We start from the raw sequence: 20,135 nt of genomic DNA, 5'->3' as shown, positions 1-20,135 counted from the left end.
AGTTATTAATTGTAATTTGCTGTCCGTGATGATTGCAAAAACACTCTGCACATGAAACAATTTTCACAAAGTCAGTTTAATCGCAAACTATGATAGGTTCAAACCTCACACTCAGTCCCACACTGCCCACACCCCTCTCTCATCCCTGTATCCCAACATTTTAATTTATCCCTTCCAAAGCCCTCTATTTACCCTCAGCTGAACATCTGCATCCTGACAGTTTTGTAACATGTGCATATTCACAATTGTAAAATGAACTCAAGTAATGTGGATTTAGCTTAAGTCAAAAAAAGCCATTGCCAATCCCTTGGCAACTGAGTCGACATTAACACCATTTTGCAGGAGTGGGGAAAAGCAAAGAAAAATGCTAACAAGCAATATAAGCTTTCCAATGCAGACATTAGATGGTTGTTGGACAACTGTGTCACATTCAAGTTTGTGGACAAAGTTTCAGGAGTAGATTAGGACACTTAAAAATAAGAAAGAAGGTTGGAGTCATCTCGTGGTTATTTGGACATTGAAGCTTTAAATAAATAAATAATTACATACAAAGTCAAGGCTCGTGGAAGAGCGAGAACACAGAATGGATCAGGACCCAACAGAACAAAACAAACAGCAGAAAGAGCGGGGAGAAATGCCAACAGCAGAGCCGAAGGACAAAATAGATGGAGATGGACAAACAAGGGATGCGGTTAAGGATGAGGGGTCGTGGAGGACGCACGGAGTGGACAACATGGATGCAGAAGCAAACCCTCAGGAAAGAAAAACTGGAAATGGTGAGGACATAAAACTGGAATTCCAGAAATTGTTGGTTTAAATCAAGCTGAAGGATGAAATAATAAGAATATATATTCTAAACAAAAAAAATAGTCGTAGGTTTAGGTGAATCGGCATGCTGATTGGGCTGGCAGGGTCGCCAAGAGGCAGAGGCAGTGTTAGCCATTTGAGAGCCCTATACAAAACGCAACAATGGCCCAGTAGATGGGCCCCTGTCAATCTGTCATCACACCAACATACGCATTTTGGCGTCCATCTGTTTGACGTCGATGCATTCAGTCGTTACGCATGCAATCAACCAATTAAACTTGCCAAGAGGACAACAGATCATAAGGCAAAGGTTGTAGCGACTTGATTTGCCCTACTCACAAACAATTCCGATGGTGGTGTGACACAAATTTGCTTTGTAAATGTATACCGTGTAGTGCCGCTCCTGGTGATGGTGGAAGAGGATATCACGAGTGACGCTTCAGAACCCTCAATTGTTTCACGAGTGATAGGACTCCATGTTATTTTCACTCACTTAGCCATGTTACTTTAGCCTCAATTGCAAAAAAAAAAAAAATCGGGAGGATTTCCCGTTTTATTGCCTTTTCCGCATTGGAAAGGTGTATACAGCAGCTTGAGCATCGGTCCACCTGATCGTGCCATTTTATCTCAGAATCGTGATAATAGCCTATTAATAGTAATATTAACATTACAGGATTGCAAAATAATACTATTAACAATAATAGGACAATAATTGACAGTATTTTAAGAATAACCTGATTCCCCCCAGCTACTCCTGTAGATAAATTTCAAATTATTTGATGTGATTAGAATAACGGTAACCTCATAATCTCACCTGACACCATTAGCCGTAAACACAAACTCATGCAAAAAGCTGATTCAAGGGGGTGTGTTTCATTACTAATCAGCTCGCTCTCGCTTGCTGAGCCAGCCATTCCTCGTCAACCGTTTTGTTGGTCTGCTTGCTTGAGTGCCTAAGCAACTTAGCGAGCACTCTTACAAGCTGATTGGTAATGGAACACACCCTAGATGTGCTCAGCCATTGGGCTCTTTTCTGGTTCTGCCATTTGTGTGATGAAAAAAGTTAATTTCGGGTGATTTTCACTCTTTTCCCTTTTGGTTGAGCTTTTTTCTCTTTTCATAGATTCATTACATCACAGTGCTTTCTTTCCTTGAGATGGAGCATTCCCTTTGTGAGGAGTTTATCACTCACAAGTTGATGTTTTGGCGGAAAAGTGAGATCCCACCCTCGGGACCCATCTCAAAAGATTGTGAATCACGTTTGGTCATGTGGGGGCCCCTTGTCATCTCGGGGACTCGTGCAATTGCACGGCGTGCATGCCCCTAATGCCGCCTCTGCCAAGAGGAATGCAAACTTGCCTCTAAGCCAACCAGCTTGGGTTCTAACCCCGGGCCAGCTACAAACTGTCATCCCGGTATTTCACAGGCAGGGCGATTCATCAATGTTTGTGCCGTCCCTCAAATGGACATTAAACTGGGCATCTCGTTTGCCAGCATTAGTTGGTGGACGTTAAAGATCCCATGGTGTCCATCAAGAAGAATAGGAGAGTTATAGTCGGCACCCTGAATAAATTCCAAATTCCTGCCATGCCTTCATGAGTTGGAGTGGCGACTCGACTGAGACTGTAGCCGAGTTACTGGTATGGTGGCACCAATGCTCTGCATAGGGCATGGTACATGATGATGAGGATGCTGATATCAGATTGTTGGTAAAACACAGCTAACTCATTTACAGTGTCAGAAGGAGTCAGTATGTTTTGTCAAGTACTTGTAAAGCTGTTTTTGAAAAGTGTAATTCCTCTCGATGTTTGTGTTGTTAAGGTTTTAGATCTTGCGAAACTTTTGTTTGTTATATGACAGGTAAGACTTTTGTTGTTGATTGTGAATATTTGTTGGGATGGAAATCAAAGTACATTATTTATCTTCTCACTTGTGGAGATTGTGGATTGCAATTTGCAGTATGTTTGGAAAACATCTCACTGTTTACATCAACGTTTGAATGGACATAGGACTGTTGTATTGTCTGGTATTAAGACTTATTTATGTAATAATTTCAATGAAGTTGGGCATACTTTTAGTAGTTCTCTTCAAATTATAAACTCAGTAAATTATAATGATTTTGATTTTAAAAAAAGAGGAGTGTAATGTTGAGCTCGGACGCAAAGAAGATTTTTGGATCAGGACACGATGTGTGATCTATCCTTTGGGCCTTAATGACAGGGTACAAGATACTGGGTCAGTTTATCAAGGTAATGTTTTCAGTAATGAGTATTTGGCTAATCTAATCATAAGGAGACCCAGAGGTCATGGGCGTCATAGTCAGTGTCATGCAGCTCCTAAAATGGAAATTTCATAGATAATTGATAAACTTAAAGGTTTTTATAAAGGAATGGTTTTTCATTCTATAAAGGAATGAATAAACTTAAAGGACAAGATTATGAGTACACAACGCAAAAGCACCAGGGTTAAAGCTCCGGATTCCTCGTCCATGTCTAATTTGCCAATGTTGGTTCCTGCTAACACGCATGATGGGTTCGTCCTAAAGCCTCTGGGACGGTCAAAGCCTGACAGTGACAAAGGAGAGATGGACAGATTCGTTCGTCGCAGGATACCTGTCATCATTAGTACCTTCAACATCCAGACGCTAAGATCTACTGCAAGAAGCACAACACAACAGCATTGACATCATATCTGCCTGCAGGAACAACGTATTGAACACGCAGAATCGCTACAACAAGAGACTTTTACCAGTGGTTATGTTTTAATAACTTATTCAGCATGGAAGAATTCACGGAATGCAGCAACAGGCAGAGTCGGCTTCCTTATTTCACCAAGGGCCTTGAAATCTTGTCAATCTATTTTGGGCCACAATGAGCGTACAATCGAGATAACTTTACACGGCAACCCATTGACAACTGTCCTGTGCTCTTATCGCCCTCATAATGAATACCCAGAAGATGTAGATAAATTTTACCAAGAACTCTCAACCATAGTCGATGTAATTCCAGCTCACAATCTACTCATATTAGGTGGGGATCTCAATGCCCAACTAGGGTCGACAGACGCTCTATTCACCTTGCAGATGAATCCAATAGAAATGGGAAGCACATGAAAGACTTTATGGAACAACACAGCCTTGTTGCCACCAATATAAGGTTTCAGAACCCCAAGAATAGGCTTTGGACCCATCGCCGTCCAAATGGTCAGCTTGTTCAGCGAGATTACATTCTCGTAAGAAAGAAATGGATTAATTCCATTAAGAATTCCAGAGCTTACTGCTCCTTTGAAGGTATTCAATCAGACCATCGCATCATCTCATGTAGATGCCAGATCAGCTACCGCAAAAGCAAGTCACCAGCTAAAGATCCTATGAAGAGCATAGACTGGAAAAGTGTTGTGAGAGATTGCAACCTCTGTGAGCAATTCACAGTAGCAGTTCATAACAGATTCTGCATCCTGTATGATGAACTAGAGGATAACAACAACACCTCAGCAGTGTATGACACCTTGACACCATCAACAAGGAGATTGCTCTTGAAATGCTCCCCAATAAAAGAAAGTGTTGTTGCAATAGCCACCAGCAAGAGTCAACACAGCCAGAAAAACCTTGAAGAAAGCTTCAAGGAAGCACAATGCTAGACCCACCAGAAATACTTGCAGAAGCTTAGAATCTGCTAAAGCTGCTTTTGATCAAGCCTACACCAAGGTCCTAGATGCCCATGTGAAGTCCAAGACTGACGAGCTTGACAGTTTACACCAATAAAATAAGCATGCAGCAGCTTGGCAGGTCCTGAGAGAGATCACCAATAAGAAGGCTTCTTCAGCTATCCGTATCAAAGGTAACACCAACATAACATGCTGGTTTAAACATCTTAGCACTCTTCGAGGCAAACCTGTACTGGCGATCCATTCTTCAATCACAAAGTTGTTGACATTCTTCCCATCAAGACCGGTCCGCTCTCTATGGAGGAACTCCAGAAATGCCTGAGAAAGCTCAAACGATCCAAGACCCCTGGCCCCGACAACATTCCAGCTGTTGTCTGGAAGAGCCCACTTTTTCATCAAGAGCTGCTCGACTTTTGCAACGAAACCTATAGAGGCAACAAACCAGTGACCATCTCCAAATTTGCCATCATCCCTCTGCCTAAAAAAGGCAACCTCTCTCTTCCATCTAATTACAGAGGTATAACATTGTCACCTCCAGCCTCAAAAATCTACAATTCTATGCTGCTTAATAGGATTACCCCTCATCTCGATCCTATTCTCTGATGCAACCAGAATGTTTTCTGGAAAGGCAGATCTACAACACCTCAGATTCTTGCCTTAAGGAGGATCATAGAAGAACTAAAGATCTCTAAGCAGAAAGCAAGCTTAGTATTTGTGGATTTCTCCAGGCCTTTGACAGCAACAACAGGAAGGTCATGCTTCAAATTATTTTGAACTATGGCATCCTCAAAGAAACAGTGCAAGTAATTGCCATAATGTGCAATAACCCCTCTAGCTATGTTCAAAGTATGGATGGCCCAACAAAGGAGTTTCTCAACTGCAGGCATCCTCCAAGGGGACACCCTTGCTCCTTATCTTTTTGTTATAGTTGTGGATTACATTCTCAGGCAGTCAGTAGAGACCATGAAAGAGAAAGGAATTGACATCAAGCCAAAAAAATCAAATCGCAACAGAGATAAGCATCTCACAGACCTTGACTATAATGATGACATCGCCTTAACAGCGACACTTTTGAAGGATGCTCAAGACCTTCTAATTTCTGTTGAGGATGCTTCAGCTAAGGTCAGTTTGTTTCTAAGTGCCAAGAAAACAGAATACATGCCAGTAAATGAGGATGCTCATCATCTACCAATCTTCTCAAAGGATGGCTCACAACTAAATGAAGTCAAAGACTTTAAGTACTAAGGGTCTTGTGTAGCTGACTCCAAGAAGGATTTCACATCACACAAAGGTCAAGCCTGGAGTGCATGTAACAGGCTGCAGCACATCTGGCAGTCTAACATTTCAAGATCTACCAAGCTTGCATCTTTAGAGCTTGCGTAGAGAATATACTCTTATATGGATCAGAGACATGGACCATGAAGAAGGCCCTGCAGGACCGACTTGACAGCACATATACTCGGCTTCTTATGAGAGTTCAGAACATCAGCTGGCGGGAACACAGAACAAACAGAGATCTACGGAGACATACCACCCATTTCTACCATTGTAGCTCGTCGCAGAACACGATTTGCTGGTCACTGTTTCCGCGCCAAAGACCAAATTATATCTGACGTGATCTGCTTGAGATTGCCTTGCCCAACCAGAGGAAGAAGGCCACTGAACTACATCGACTGTGTAGTAAGGGATATCCAGCATGACATCGCGAACTTGCAGACACTGATGATGGACAGTTGTCTAAGACTCATGGCGCGACATTGTGAACTCTATCTCGGATGCATCCGCTGACTAGTAGTAGAAGGTTTTTCATGATTTTTATGTTCTTTTGAGGTCATGCTCCAAATAAGTCTTGCTTAATATTCTCTGGAGTTTCGCAGGTTCATAGGATATGTACTCGTTATTAATGGAAGCTCTTTGTAGCAGGGTTCTGGTAAAGAAGTAGACTCCCAAAGTTGATGGGATCCACAAGTTATTAATTTTTGATTTTTTTTCCAGCAAGCAAGTAGATAGGCTTCAGCTTCATTCTACTTTTAGGGATACTCATGTAGAGAGTTTATTACCAAATAAAGTTCGGGAGCAAACCCATTGAAGGTTTATTTCACTTTCACTCAAGACTTTCACCAAGACAATCCTTATTCAATTATGGTAAATTTCTTAAAACTTTTAGTATAGACATAGTGTAGGACATTTTGGAAACCGACTGTGCATGTTCATCTACCCCTTTTTTATATGGTCCTTGTGGCCACGCAGTTTCTGGGGATTTGAATATCATTAGTAAAAGTGAAATTAGGGATCTGATGAAAATGGGAGCTAAATATAGGGAACCAGTAACTCAACCTAGGAGCTGCATTATGTCTTCAATTGTGGATTCTGTCTCATTTTGTTAATAAAGTGTGCACCAAGTTTAAGTTACCTGTAAACAGTTTTAATGCATGGTTTTACAGAGTTGTGGAAGTCCTGGAGAATAGGATTCAGTTTTATAGTAGTTGGGGCTTGCTTTGACTGGGTCGGTCGAAACCGAGTGTTTATAGACATTCGGGATCTCCATGGTAGCTATGTAATCGTTCCAGCGGATAAGGCTGCTAATAATGTTGTTGTGGTTTGTAAAAAGTATTATGTAGAGGTTTTGTTCAGCGAGTTATGTATTGATGTGGTTACTTTCACTTGTATAGGAAATAACACATATGTTCCTTGTCATAAGTCGCTCCAAGATATTATATCTGAACATCAGGAAGTTTTAGTTAATAATTTCATTATTAACATGAAGAAGTAAATCTTTGTATTCCTCAGCTATTCTGAATCCCCAAGCTTCATAAGAATCCATACAAGTATAGCTTTATCGCAGGTGCCAGGCAGTGTTCCACCAAACAGTTATCAGTTATAGTTAACTCAGCATTACAAGTTGTTTGGGAACAGTTCAGGAAATATTGTTTAGCAATTGAGAAGAATTCTGGTATTAACACTTTCTGGAGCATTAATTCTTCCTTGGGGTTCTTAAATAGAATTACTGTCGATGCCTCAATATCAAGTCAGTTGAAGTTTTTGATTTTTCAACTTTATATAAAAAAATTGGATTCAGTACTAGTGAGGGATTCACTCTATAGAATAATTGACAAGGTTAACTCTTTTAATAAGTTTTCATGTGTCAGGTTTGATAGAGCATTCTTTTCTCAAAATAAACACTCAAATTTTCATTGTTTTGATAATTATCTGCTTATAAGCAGAAGTTTAAGGATGCTGTTAATTTTATCATATTTAATACTTTTGTGTCTTTTTGTGGGATAATGTTTCAATAGGTTAAGGGTATTCCCATGGGTGGGAATTGCAGCCCCTACTGGAGGACATTTTTCTTATTTTCTGTGAATTTTTATTCATGCACAAACTGATGAAAGACAAAAAAAAAAATTAGGAATAGCTAAAATGTTCTCATACATGTCGTTATATCGATGATATTTGTTTGGTTAACTATACTTTGTTTGATAGGCAGCTTCACAAGATTTATCCAGATAGCCTGATTGCTAACAGGAGTGGTAATGATTGTATCGTTGCTCCATATCTGGATGTGTTGGTTAGAGTTGAACAGAATGGCTTTAGGACAAGTAGATATCATAAAGTTGATGATTTCAATTTCCCTGTAGTTTTGTACACCTTTCCAGGTAGCAATGCATCAACTAAAATGGGTTACAATGTCTTTTCATCTCAGCTACTTCGATTTGCAAGAATTTGTTCAGTAAAGGGTGATTTTGTGGAACATGCTGAGAAGGTTTTTTTCCATCATGTTAAACTGAGGATGTTCAACATGTTTCCATCATGTTCAACAATCAGGCTGATTGTTTGATCAGGTCTTGTGAGAATGTCTTTCGACTCAATCGTTACCTTTTATTAAAATTTGGTTAGTCTTCATATAAACAAGTTCCTATTGCATTGCATTTGATAGAACAATAATAATAATGAATTAAACATATACATACATATATATATATATATATATATATATATATATATATATATATATATATATATATATATACATACATATATATATATATATATATATATATATATATATATATATATATATATATATATATCATTAAATAATGGAGGTATTTAGATAAAAATACAATAAATAAACATTATTTATAAAATACAATATAAAGGAGCATTAACATCATTTATTGGTGGTTGCAAGGATATGCAGTGCAGCATGTTAAAATCGGTTATTAATGACAGTTTGAACCTCAAAGGTTCGATGAAGGTGTGGTGAAAAGAACATGCCTACAAGGTAAAGTGTTTATCGCTTAATATATTAACATATAAAGTGGTGTATGATTAAAGTTAATCAAATGTAGTAATGCTTTAAATAAAAGTAATAATTAAATAAGTTTGAATAAGGACATTGCATTGCTCTGGACACAACTTTGAGGTTGTACGTCCATTGATGTTGAGTAATCTACAGATGTAGACCTGCGACCGGGGTTGTGAATCAGTCGTTTGGAGAGGTTTCTAGGTGAAAGGATTGAAACCTCTGAAAAATGGTGCCCAGCTGATGATCCGGGCAGTTGGGAAAATCTTATAAGTTAAGGTTAGAACTTAAAATAAAATAGCTTTTGTAAGTACTTACCAGTACATAAGATATCCATATTTGTGTGTTTACATATATATATGTTTGTGTGTGTGTGTGTGTGTGTGTGTGTGTGTGTGTGTGTGTGTGTGTGTGTGTGTGTGTGTGTGTGTGTGTGTGTGTGTGTGTGTGTGTGTGTGTGTGTGTGTGTGTGTGTGTGTGTGTGTGTGTGTGTGTGTGTGTGTGTGTGTGTGTGTGTGTGGCTTCCTTCTTGGGACTACAGTGCACTCATTGGTCTTTATTTTGATCAAGATCTTCAGGTAGGGGTAATCTGCCTGTGTATCCTGGTCTGGTGTGTACTTTGTCTTTGACTATGAATATGCTCAGGGAATCTTCGGAAGGGAAATAAATTTCTACCTACAAAAAGGCAATACTTATACACCCCTTCCCTCCCTCCTCCCCACCACTCCCCATTATATCACACACTGTAGACAGGTTTTGCCTCGGCATAGAAAGAGGGATAATTGTTGAGGTTCTGTGGTTTTTAAATAAATAAATAAAAGGTGCAAAGAGTAGGACTCAGCTTCGCAGCCAGCCAAAGCCGAGCTGGAAGGCGAGCTCGACAGCTGTCTGGGACACTGGGTCATGCATACAGACAAACACCTCTCGCCTGGGTTTCTCAAACCAACGCCTGTAAGGACAGGATGAAAGTTAATAGTATTCAAGAATGTTTCAAATTACATTGACTCGAGCTAATTAAGGATTTTATTAAATGAAGGACAATGATATTAAGGCACAGTGAAGAAAATGATTCAACCTTGTGTTATTTTTTAAGAGATGCATTCCAATGAACAGGCTAATCAGCAACCAAAGATACCTAACTAAGATACATCTGAGAAATCAGTCTTCAAAGGTTATTCCACAAATTATATAAAGATTTAAACAAAAGCAGACGATTTATGTGTTCCTTTTTGAAGTTTTCTATGGGAAACCCTGAGACATCCATACCATGGGTGAGAGTAAATTGATGTCTGGCATTATGTGCAAAGTATAATTAATTGGTTTGTTGACTCATCAGAGAGGACACTCGGCCTGCATTCCAGGGATCATAGGTTCAAATGTGTCTAAAAGCTTTAATATTCAGGATTTGGACTCAAGTTTTTTTTTTTAAAACAAGAAAGTCAACCAGATTCAGTGGCGTTGCAGTTAGAGTGTTTGCTCTGAGTCTGGGAGGTCAGCGGTTCGACTCCAACCTTGGTCAAGTCATACCAAAAACTTTAAAATGTGTGTGCTGCTTCCTTGCTTGATGCTCAGCATTTAAAGGATAGAACATGGATAAACTCCATCAGTTGGCATACATATGGAAGAGGAAATTTATCCTTAATTACCCACTAAGTGCAGAAAGAAAAGCAATTTCATAATGGCGTCGCCGGTACCATATCATATCACTGAAAAAAGTTTCAGAAAATTACCGTATCACTATTAGATTATGGATACAAACCCTGCTGGCTCATGAAAGATGTGAGGCAGAGGAGCCAGGTCAGAGTGGAGAGCAGTACTCCATCAAGCTGCGAATGAAAGCCTTGTAAAGTGGATAGGATCTCAGGCAATTTTGCACGACGGAGGATGCCCAGTTGGCGTCTAGCTTTGGAGGCAAATTTTGAAATGTGTCTTGCCCAAGAGAGTACACAGGGTAAACAAGATGCACACTACAGGGAGTTTCAGGAAGGAAAGCAGTGATTTTGAAGGAGGTGGGTTTGGGGTGGATTAAAGAGGATAGAAAATATCATGGTTTTGGATGGGGGAAGATAAGAGGCGGTGGTGAACAGCTGTTGAGAAGACCTGGAGGGAAGAGTGGAAATGAAGAGTGTGGGAGTTTGTTCCAAAGGTGGGGAAAAAGTGGAATGAAAGAGTGAAGGTGAGCAGTGGTTCTTGATTTTGGGAGTTTTACTAGAAGTTTTTTTTATCTTCGTAGATTTGTGTTGCATTAAACCGATGGAGTATCCGTGCCATCCTTACATTGGAGGTCTAGCGACTTTGTGATAATTTGAGAAATGTCTGTGTTTGTTTGTTCTTGACTTTGATGCACTTCTAAACCTCTGGACAGTACGAGTTTAAAACTGCTGGTTGTACCTAGGGGACACACAAGAAGTTTTTCGACAGTAAAAATCATTAGTCCTGGGGTTCAAGGTGGGGGGAAACTCCAATTATCTCCATGTAATTATGTAGGATATTGTGCTGCTCCCTGTGTGAGCGGATATTGTAATTCATAATAAAATAAACAAATTCTGGGGGAATTAACCCGTCCGTAAGAAAGTGTTCTACGCTTGTATGTATTAATGCATCCAAGTGAAGTTTATGTTAGGTAATGCCCTATAAGTTGGCTGGAGTTAACCAGCTCTGTGATTTGACACAAGTGCAGTACTTACCCCACAACCCAGTATCTGAGAATTAATGGTTGTCTGTGCAAGTCCTGTCCTTTCTTTGGAGCCATAGAAAAAATAACACCATGCTCGTTCACAGCGTCATCCACGACCGGCAGAGAACACTAGGGGTAAGGATGGGAGGGAGAAAAAAAAAATTTTTCCTCCACAAGAGTAAAAGGCCCAGTCACACCTTGACGTTTTAGCCAGCAATGGCAACGTATTAAAATGTATGTAAAACGCTGGCTTACGTTGAACTTTTGATGTTTTTTAACGATTCGGACGTATTCATAACGACTTGGTCTTTTGCATAACGTATTAGAAATGGACACAGAACGTTTCGTTGTGTTATAGATAACTTATACCAACGAATGCTGAACCTGTTGTCGGCCTTCACAACCTATGCCCAACGATAGTCTAACTTAGGCATAGCGCGTTGCACGCATCGCCGACGATGATGTGGCGTAGGTTATGGAAAGGCTGCCGCACAACGATTCAAATCATAACCGCCGCAGAAATGGAAGTGTCAACATCGCAGTCACACCTTGGCAATCTTGCCAGCATATGCCGACCTCTGAAAAATGCGTCTAAAATGCTGGCACACATCGAATACGGTATGGGTAAGTTTGGTATGCGTGAATAGAATGCTAAAGTACGCTATCATACGTCGTATTAAATGGAGTAAGTCTTGTAATTTTAAACATGTTGAAAATGTTACGACGTACTTGCCGTATGACACACGCTCCGCATGCGATGGGAATAAGTTGTACGCGCGATATGCGATCGTTGACACACATCGACACACGTTACTTGAAAGGTGCTCATAAGTCGAAACACGTCAAGGTAATGGTTAGCGTCAGTGTTCCAGACTCCCGGTTTATTTTTTTTTCTTCGGTATGACTGTGTTCAGTGTACAGTGCGGTTATGATTAAAATCGCTGAGCGGCAGCCTATTCATTATATTATATTATAACCGCACTAGAAATCGAAGTGTCAAAATCACCATCATACCGAAGGAAGGAAGAAAAAAAAATAATAATAAAACCAGGAAGTCTGGAACACTGACGCTAACCATTACCTTGATGCGTTCCGACTTATGAGCACCTTACAAGTAACGCGTGTCGATGTGTGTCACTGATCGCGTAACGTGAGTACAACACGTTACTCATAGGTTAGAATTAAGTTTCGGGTACGCCAAACATTACCTCGACGTGTTTCGACTTATGAGCAACTTACAAGTAACGTGTGTCGACGTGTGTCAACGATCGCGTGACGTGCCTACAACTTATGGCCAGCGTTATGCGGAACGTGTGAGTCATACGCTGGCATAAGTCTTAAAATTTCAAGCATGGAAAATTTGAGGACAACCGAAAAGTACGTTTAAAGCCAGCGTACAACGACGTATGGCAGTGTTTTTCAGTGTGCTCTCAATGTAATCAAAACTTACCCATAACGTATTCAACGTGTACCAGCGTTTTAGGCAAATTTTCCAAAAATTGGCATAAGCTGGCTAAAACGTCAAGGTGTGACTGGGCCTTAAGGTTCATGGGAGAACAGAGTTAAATTGTTAGTGAGGTAGCAGGGCAACAAGTCAGCACAACTAGAAAGGGAATAACGAATAGGAAAGGAAGCGAAAGAGAGATTGACTTTTGAAAACTTTTAATTAACAAGTTTAAAACAGCAAAAGAGCAAAAAGAGGAAGGATAAAAGCTAAAATTAATGAACGGACAAAATGAGAAAAAGTAAAATTCAAAAATTAATAACAAAATAGTCGGTAGAGCGCATACCTCCACCACGCAATGGCTGTTCGAATGGGGCATATCGAGCCCAATAAAAATTTGAAATACTGTACTGTATAATGCTATATATTGTTTTTGGCTCCATCTCTCAATGGTAAAGAATCACAAAAAAAATTGTGTCCGGATCCAGGTCCAATCGAGAATCAACTAATTAATCCTTGGCACACAACAAACGTGTCCACCAAACATATACAGTAAACCCTCAAATATCACGAGGGTTAGGGTCATCAAAATGCTGCGATGGTTTTGACTAAGGGTCAGTGGGAAAGGTGGGGGATCAGTTCCTGAGCTTCAATAAAATACAGAGGAAGATCGGCGGCAGCCAGAAATAAACACCATAATTGAAATAAACATGTAAAATATAAATCAAGCATGTTAATGTTGAAATAAACATGTAATTAAATAAATACGGTATAAAATAATTAAAAGCACAATAATTTTACCTTTTAAATCTATTACAGAACAGCAAGGTGATTGAGCGTAAATATATTGTGTACTCTGTTGTAAATAGAAAACACAAGACTTAGCTCAGGATGACGTTGATGCTGTTTGAGGGGGGAGGGTTGAGGTTAGAAAGATGTGGATATAGAACTTGCGATGGCTGATGGAGCATTGAGAGCACAACGAAGGTGCCTGCTGCATTGCCACACAGACAATCCTTAGCCACCTTGACTCAGAGGACAACCGAAAAGTTCAACGCAGATGTTTACAACAACGAAAAGTACAACAAAAAAAAGCAGATGTTTCCTGCTTGGACAAGAAGGTACGAGATGGCATCCTTTTCCAAAATAATCCCGTCTTGTTGGCATTAAAAACCTGCTTCAGCATAAATCCCTTTGCCTTGAATAGTTCCATGAGTTGCAGAGGGTAGTTTTTTTGCAGCATCACAGTCTAACATGGTTGAACTGGAGTCTTCGGCCCCGGGTGTCTTGTCGAAACGTTGGTAAATCTGCAATGATTTCTCTCGCATCACTGGTCTACTCAAAGGCATTTTTTCTGTTTTCTCCTCGATCCAAATTTCTGTTTGGTCCTAAATCCAAACATTAAGCGCTTTTTCCATCCTTTCAATAAGAGGATAACGGGACTAAAATGAGACTTTTGCGCTTTGTGGAGCAGGAACACTTGCACGGATATATGACTCACTTTTACCGCACAATCGATTCATTGATTCAGAAACGGCGGCCCACAGGTGCCACACTTTGACCAATTGCCAACATATGTAACAACTCAATTTTTTTTCACAATGTCACAACCTTTCTTTGCTTTTGGCATAACTAATTTTGTTCATCGTTTTACATTTGGGCACCATTATTAACTGTTGTGTGTCGACTCTATCTAGTAGATCTAGTATTGCAGGATCTCCATATGTCATTTCCTGTTTGATGACAATTCATTATTAAACTTAGCTTCATTCCCGTATGCTGGTCTGATTACTGCAATGAACGATGCACGAGAAACAAGAAAAGGCTCGTTATGAGAGGTAATCGTGTACGCGGACCAATGTGCAGTTCAGAAATCATATTAAATTAGAGAGAAAACACACTGAGCATTAAAAGGAAAAAAAAACACCTTTCATCGAGCCTGACGTTTCAGGAGCTGTCTAGCTTCCGTCCTCAGAGACAGTTATGAAAACGGTTTACATTTCAAAATTCAGTTTGTATGATTATTATTCTGTGTGCACATGTCTGAGTGCCTGATTGGCTGCCATTTCACCATTGGGGTTGAGGATGGGTTGAGGGAAGGGAACAGAAATTTGGATTGGTGTGTTGGCTTCTGGATTGGAGCCTTTGTTCAGAGTGCTTGTTGTCATTGGCCTGCCATGTTTGCATAGGGCTTGGTCAGTTGGGTTGAGGTCAGCATGCCTGTTGATCGAGCGGTCATCAGACCACCATGCCTCAACCTCACGGCTTGCCTTGGAGGGGGCCATCCCCATGACTGTGGCTTGTTCCCACGTGACGGTGTGGTGCAGGGTATCATTGTGTATGGTGATGTCGGGGATGTGTTGTGTCTGGCTTCCGCGCGTTGGTGTTCAGTCATCCTGTTGGCCAACCTTTTCCCTGTTTGACATATGTAATGGGCAGTGCAGTCATGACAGGGGATGTCATAAACAATCTGACAAAGGAGTTACACTGTGTGTACTTCCCAGTGAAGGTAGCCTTGCAGTAGATAGTCATCAAGAATCCATCCTCGTTCTTCTCAACCAACACATCGAGAAAGGGAAGTACATTTGACTGCTCAATCTCACAAGTAAACTTTAATGCAGGATGGAGAACATTGAGACGTACGAGGAAGTCAGTGCAGGTGGTAGGAGTATTGAAGATAGCAAACGTGTTGTCCACATATCGGTAGTATACCGTAGGTCTAATGTTCATGTTCATTTCATGGAACACATGCTTGTCATGAAAGCCGATGAAAATGTTTGCGAGCGGTGGATCTAATGGTGATCCCTTTGCTTGAATACGTGTTCTTGAAGCCACATTTATACCCACACGAGCTCCTATTATTTGCAAACAAAAAGAGAATGTGCAAACACTGCATCTGTACTGACCTGAATCCATAACAAATGGGAGGTCATGGGTTCCCTCGGTGCCTCAAGGCCATTATGCGTATGTTTGTGTCAGTAACAGTCCAAAGAACCAATCACCAATGGTCTGAACAAATAAGTTATTTCATTTTGTGTCTGCACTTCCGGTAGTCTTGAGTGCGTCCTGACGAGCTGCAAGATGAAAAGCTTCGATAATGTCTTTTTTTTTCTGCCATTTTAATATATACATATATATCTTCTTCTTCTTCTTTCGGCTGCTCCCGTTAGGGGTCGCCACAGCGGATCATCCATATGATCCGCATCGTGATTTGGCACATGTTTTACGCCGGATGCCCTTCCTGACGCAACCCTGGTCGCCTCTTACAACACAGGGATATGGTACACCTATTTTAACCGGGGTATACACCGGCCCAGTACACTGGTACTCATTTCGCCGACCTCGGAAGGATGACAGGCTGAGTCAACCCCCTGGTGTATTAATTCAGTGGCCCAACGGGGCTTGAACTCGGGACCTTTTGGATCCCAAGCCGCTGCCCTAACCACTGCGCCAACACCAGGCTCATATACATTATATATATATATATCTATATATATATATATATATATATACATATATATATATATATATATATACTTTGCATGACAGAGGATGCCCAATTAGCGGTTGGCTTTGGAGGTCAACTTTTCAATGTGCTTTGCCCAAGAAAGATCATGGCTGATTGTGAGACCCAGGAGTTTGAATGCCTGAACTTCCTCAAGAGGATTGTTAAGAAAGTAGATGGGGAGGGGAGGGGAGAGGGTTGCCAGATGGTTCTCTCTGAGAGAGATTGTGAGAGTGGAGTGTGAGATTTGTTGGGATTGAAAGACATATTCCAAGTGTTTGACCAGCTCGTGATTTTGTCAATATCTGAAGAGAGGGAAGAGCTGCAGCCTGCCTGCCTGAAGGATGAGAGATGTCACAGCAGAGGGTAGAGTCATCAGCAAATAGATAAAGGGGATTTTCCAGAAAGTCAGAGAGAACATTTATGAAGATCAGGAATAGGACTGGGCCCAGAGCACTGCCTTGGGAGAGGCACTCCAGCCTTGTCAGGGAGAGGAGATGAAAGGAATCTGTTGAGAGCCTCACTTTGGCTACGTGAGTAGAGGAAATCAGTAAGCCATGTGTGGAGTTGGCCTTGGATGCCCGAGGTAGAGAGTTTGGAGAGTAAAGCAGGATGCCAGACTGTATCAAAAGCAAGAGATCTTTCCAGAGAGCGAGCGAGAGAGAGAGAGAGAGAGAGAGAGAGAGAGAGAGAGAGAGAGAGAGAGAGAGAGAGAGAGTCGTGATCTCATGTCAGAAGTTTCACCCGAATCAGTCCATAACTTTTTGAGATATCCTGCTCACAGACAGACAGACAAACAGGGATGAATGCTTGGCCTCCATCCACTTTCAGTGGTGGAGGTAACTAGAATAAGCTCCAGCAATAATACGAAGAGAGAGAGCTAAATATAAAGTCTGGTTGGTAGTGAGAGTACAGAGGACAATGGGAGGAAACTGTGGAGAGGGTGTTGAGAGGAAACTGTACATGGTGGCAGACAGCTGTACCAAGGACAAGATGAAGGAGCAGCACAAAAGCACTGAGAGAATGCAGCAAATAAAACATCGAGTGAGTGTGGCACAGATAATGACGAGAGAGTTTCGTGAAGGTGCGAGCAGGATAAAAGGAATGTGCAAGTAGAGGAGCGGGATGCGAATGGGTGGCAGAAAGGCATACCTTGGGTGTTCGACTACTTTCAAAAAGTGAGTGGATGTCATTACAACAGTGCAGAAATTTCATAAGCACTTTTGGATTCAAGCTATTTCCTGAATCTCCAAGAAGTTCTCCATGTGGGGTGATGTACACTGCAGACGAAATCTCCAAAGACAAGAAGTAAAGGCAGCTACTGTGGCCTGACAAAGGACTGGCAGGGGTAAACATGAGAAAACAAAATTAAATAAGAACAATTGTAATCACAAGTTGAGACAGGATACCATCACACAAAACTAAAGCAATTGTCTGTATGTGTGTGCATATGTCTGATCATTATGGAATCGAAAAGGGCTAGGCCAATCTCCACCAATCTTATGTGCTCGGGGTACCCAGTACCAGGTCACGGATACAAAATAAGTCCCACCTCACTTACCCGCCCACCCCTCCCACTTGGTATTGCTGTTGTTTCATACACAGCTTGTGGTTGCTGGTTGCATCATTTTCTGGAAGCATAGCTGTGTCGCTGATGCAATGCCCCTGTTAGCAGCAAGATGGTACTCATTTTACCGACCTCAGAAGGATGACAGACTGAGTCGTCTCCTGGTGCTATTTCTGGTCCTGGTCCTGGTGCTGAGTCAAACCCACCTGGTGCTATTTCAAAGGCATGGCCAGGGGCTCAAACTCAAGAACATCCATACATCCATTGGGACCATAATCTTAACAGAGCGTTGGTACTGCCGAAGCAGTCTCCTTGGCTATTCAGCACAATCCTGGACGGGTCGCCACGCCGACACAGTTTACCAGCATGCTGGAACTCATTTTGCCGACCTCGGAAGGATAACAGGCAGAGTCAACCCCACCTGGTATTAATTCAACAGCTGAGTGGGATTTGAACTCAGGATCCTCGGATCCCAAGCCCACCACCATAACCATAAAGCCAACACTAGGCATAAACTCAAGACCCTAAGATCTTAAGCCAACCACCTCAACCATCAAGCCAAAATTAGGCTATACTAGGTATTACGAGTGAATAGAAATACAACATTTGCAGCAATCTAACTCATTAAAGCATAATGTCTGGAAATACTAACAAACTAGCAAGGTGTAGTGATAAAGTAAACAAACATAAGCATTAAAAAAATTGGGGCCTTTTAAGGCAACAAAAACGTATTTTACGACCTAATCTTACCAATTGGGGTCCTTATGGTAAGTGTTGCACCTTCGAGCGTTTAAAAGCAAACAAACAATGTGGAAACGGCCAATTTACAAATGCTGAATCCGCAAATGTTACGGGTGGAAACCCTCACCTGATTTTCTCATCCTACTTTAAAGTCAATCTCTCTACATTTTCATTCCAATCACAAATTAATACTATACCATTAATGTAATAAAATACAATATTACAAACACTCATGCGGTAAACAAAGAGAAACGCCATTCTGATGCTACATCCAGGTCGGGAGCAGTTTCGTACGGATCGAAACTCAAAATCATTATTGTATTGAGGAATTTGTGAAACCTCCCACCCACCTTGGGATACCAGCTGGAACCCCAAAAGGTTTGGAAGGGCTGTCCTCAAAACTGAGGGAGGAGTTCGGGGACGGATGGACGGACAGACACATCTGCTTTATAACATCCAGTAGATGTCTGGATCCATTATGTGAATTATGGGTAATATTTACATCCTGCAGGTTGAATGTTTTTTCATGATGGCATGTATTTCTTTTTGGTTTGATTTGCTGACTTCCACATCGCTTAGTCTTTGGTGGACTGTGGGGTGCATGATAGAAGACTGCTGATTTCCGAAAACACTTGTGACTGCAGAAGACGTCTTTGAAGTGTCATATTTCCATAAGACTAGCCAATGTTTATCTGTAACCTGGCTAATGCTGTCAGAGTATTAATACACGGAAGCAGCTGTGATTCTCCCACCCGCACCCCCACCCTCCCTTACTCAGACAGAATTAATGCTCGAAACTGAAAAAGATAAAACCAACAACTCAAATATTTTCCTCTATCATGGGTTTGCTGTCCAAGTATCCTAAATTTCCGGAACATCTCCCTGCCTCTGGCTCTCCATGCCCAACTCCAGCTGTCCCACCCGAAGGAGAAAGCGACGGTATGGATGGGGGAATAATGCTGAGACAGTTGTGTTGTGATAACTTTACAATCACCAACCTGCAGACATTTTCCCGGCTTTGTTTTGCTCCCGTGCTATCTTTCCACAGCCGATAGCCACCCCAGGTAGGGGAAAGTGGGGGCTTCAGAGGAGTAAAACTGACACTGAGGTGCCGTTGGGGGCTCGGACTCAGATTCCTGGATCTTGAGGACTTCGTGTTGGGTGGTTGGCCCAATGGAATAGTTGGAGGGAGGCTCTGTGTCCTGGCATGTCGTATGAAGCCTATGCACAAAAATATCATTTCAAGTAAGGTTGAATCAAAATCCACAGATAAACCTCTCAAGTGATTCATTGAATGATGGTAAGAAGAAAAAAATAAAAATAAACCAATGTCACCCGCAGGGTGACCCGTATCTTGCAAAAAGGTGACCACGTGTGACTTCTTTAAGGTCACACTGAGGTGAACAGACCTGCTATCCACCA

At 41.3% G+C, this 20,135-nt stretch overlaps 1 protein-coding gene across 3 annotated transcripts in view; it reads right to left on the bottom strand.

Moving 5' to 3' along the window:
• Nucleotides 1–60: 60 nt before the first annotated feature.
• Nucleotides 61–20,135, bottom strand: part of INTU (inturned planar cell polarity protein) — a 34,585-nt gene continuing 14,510 nt past the window's right edge. Inside the window, exons 14-17 of one of the 3 annotated variants that reach the window (XM_085892860.1) lie at nt 19,712–19,934; nt 17,558–17,744; nt 11,467–11,585; nt 61–11,170 (exon numbers count right to left, since the gene is read on the bottom strand). In XM_085892860.1, the coding sequence (XP_085748986.1) occupies nt 11,152–11,170; nt 11,467–11,585; nt 17,558–17,744; nt 19,712–19,934 (548 nt within the window). In that variant the 3' untranslated portion in view covers nt 61–11,151. The remainder of the gene's footprint in view (nt 11,171–11,466; nt 11,586–17,557; nt 17,745–19,711; nt 19,935–20,135) is intronic. The other 2 variants (XM_085892857.1, XM_085892859.1) reach the window with 2 other exon arrangements.

The sequence above is a fragment of the Eptatretus burgeri genome, chromosome 8 (genome assembly GCF_056783735.1).
Source record: "Eptatretus burgeri isolate ZD-2024b chromosome 8, Ebu_testis_v1, whole genome shotgun sequence".
NCBI classification, from domain to species: domain Eukaryota; kingdom Metazoa; phylum Chordata; class Myxini; order Myxiniformes; family Myxinidae; genus Eptatretus; species Eptatretus burgeri.
This window is presented reverse-complemented; position numbering and strand designations above follow the sequence as displayed.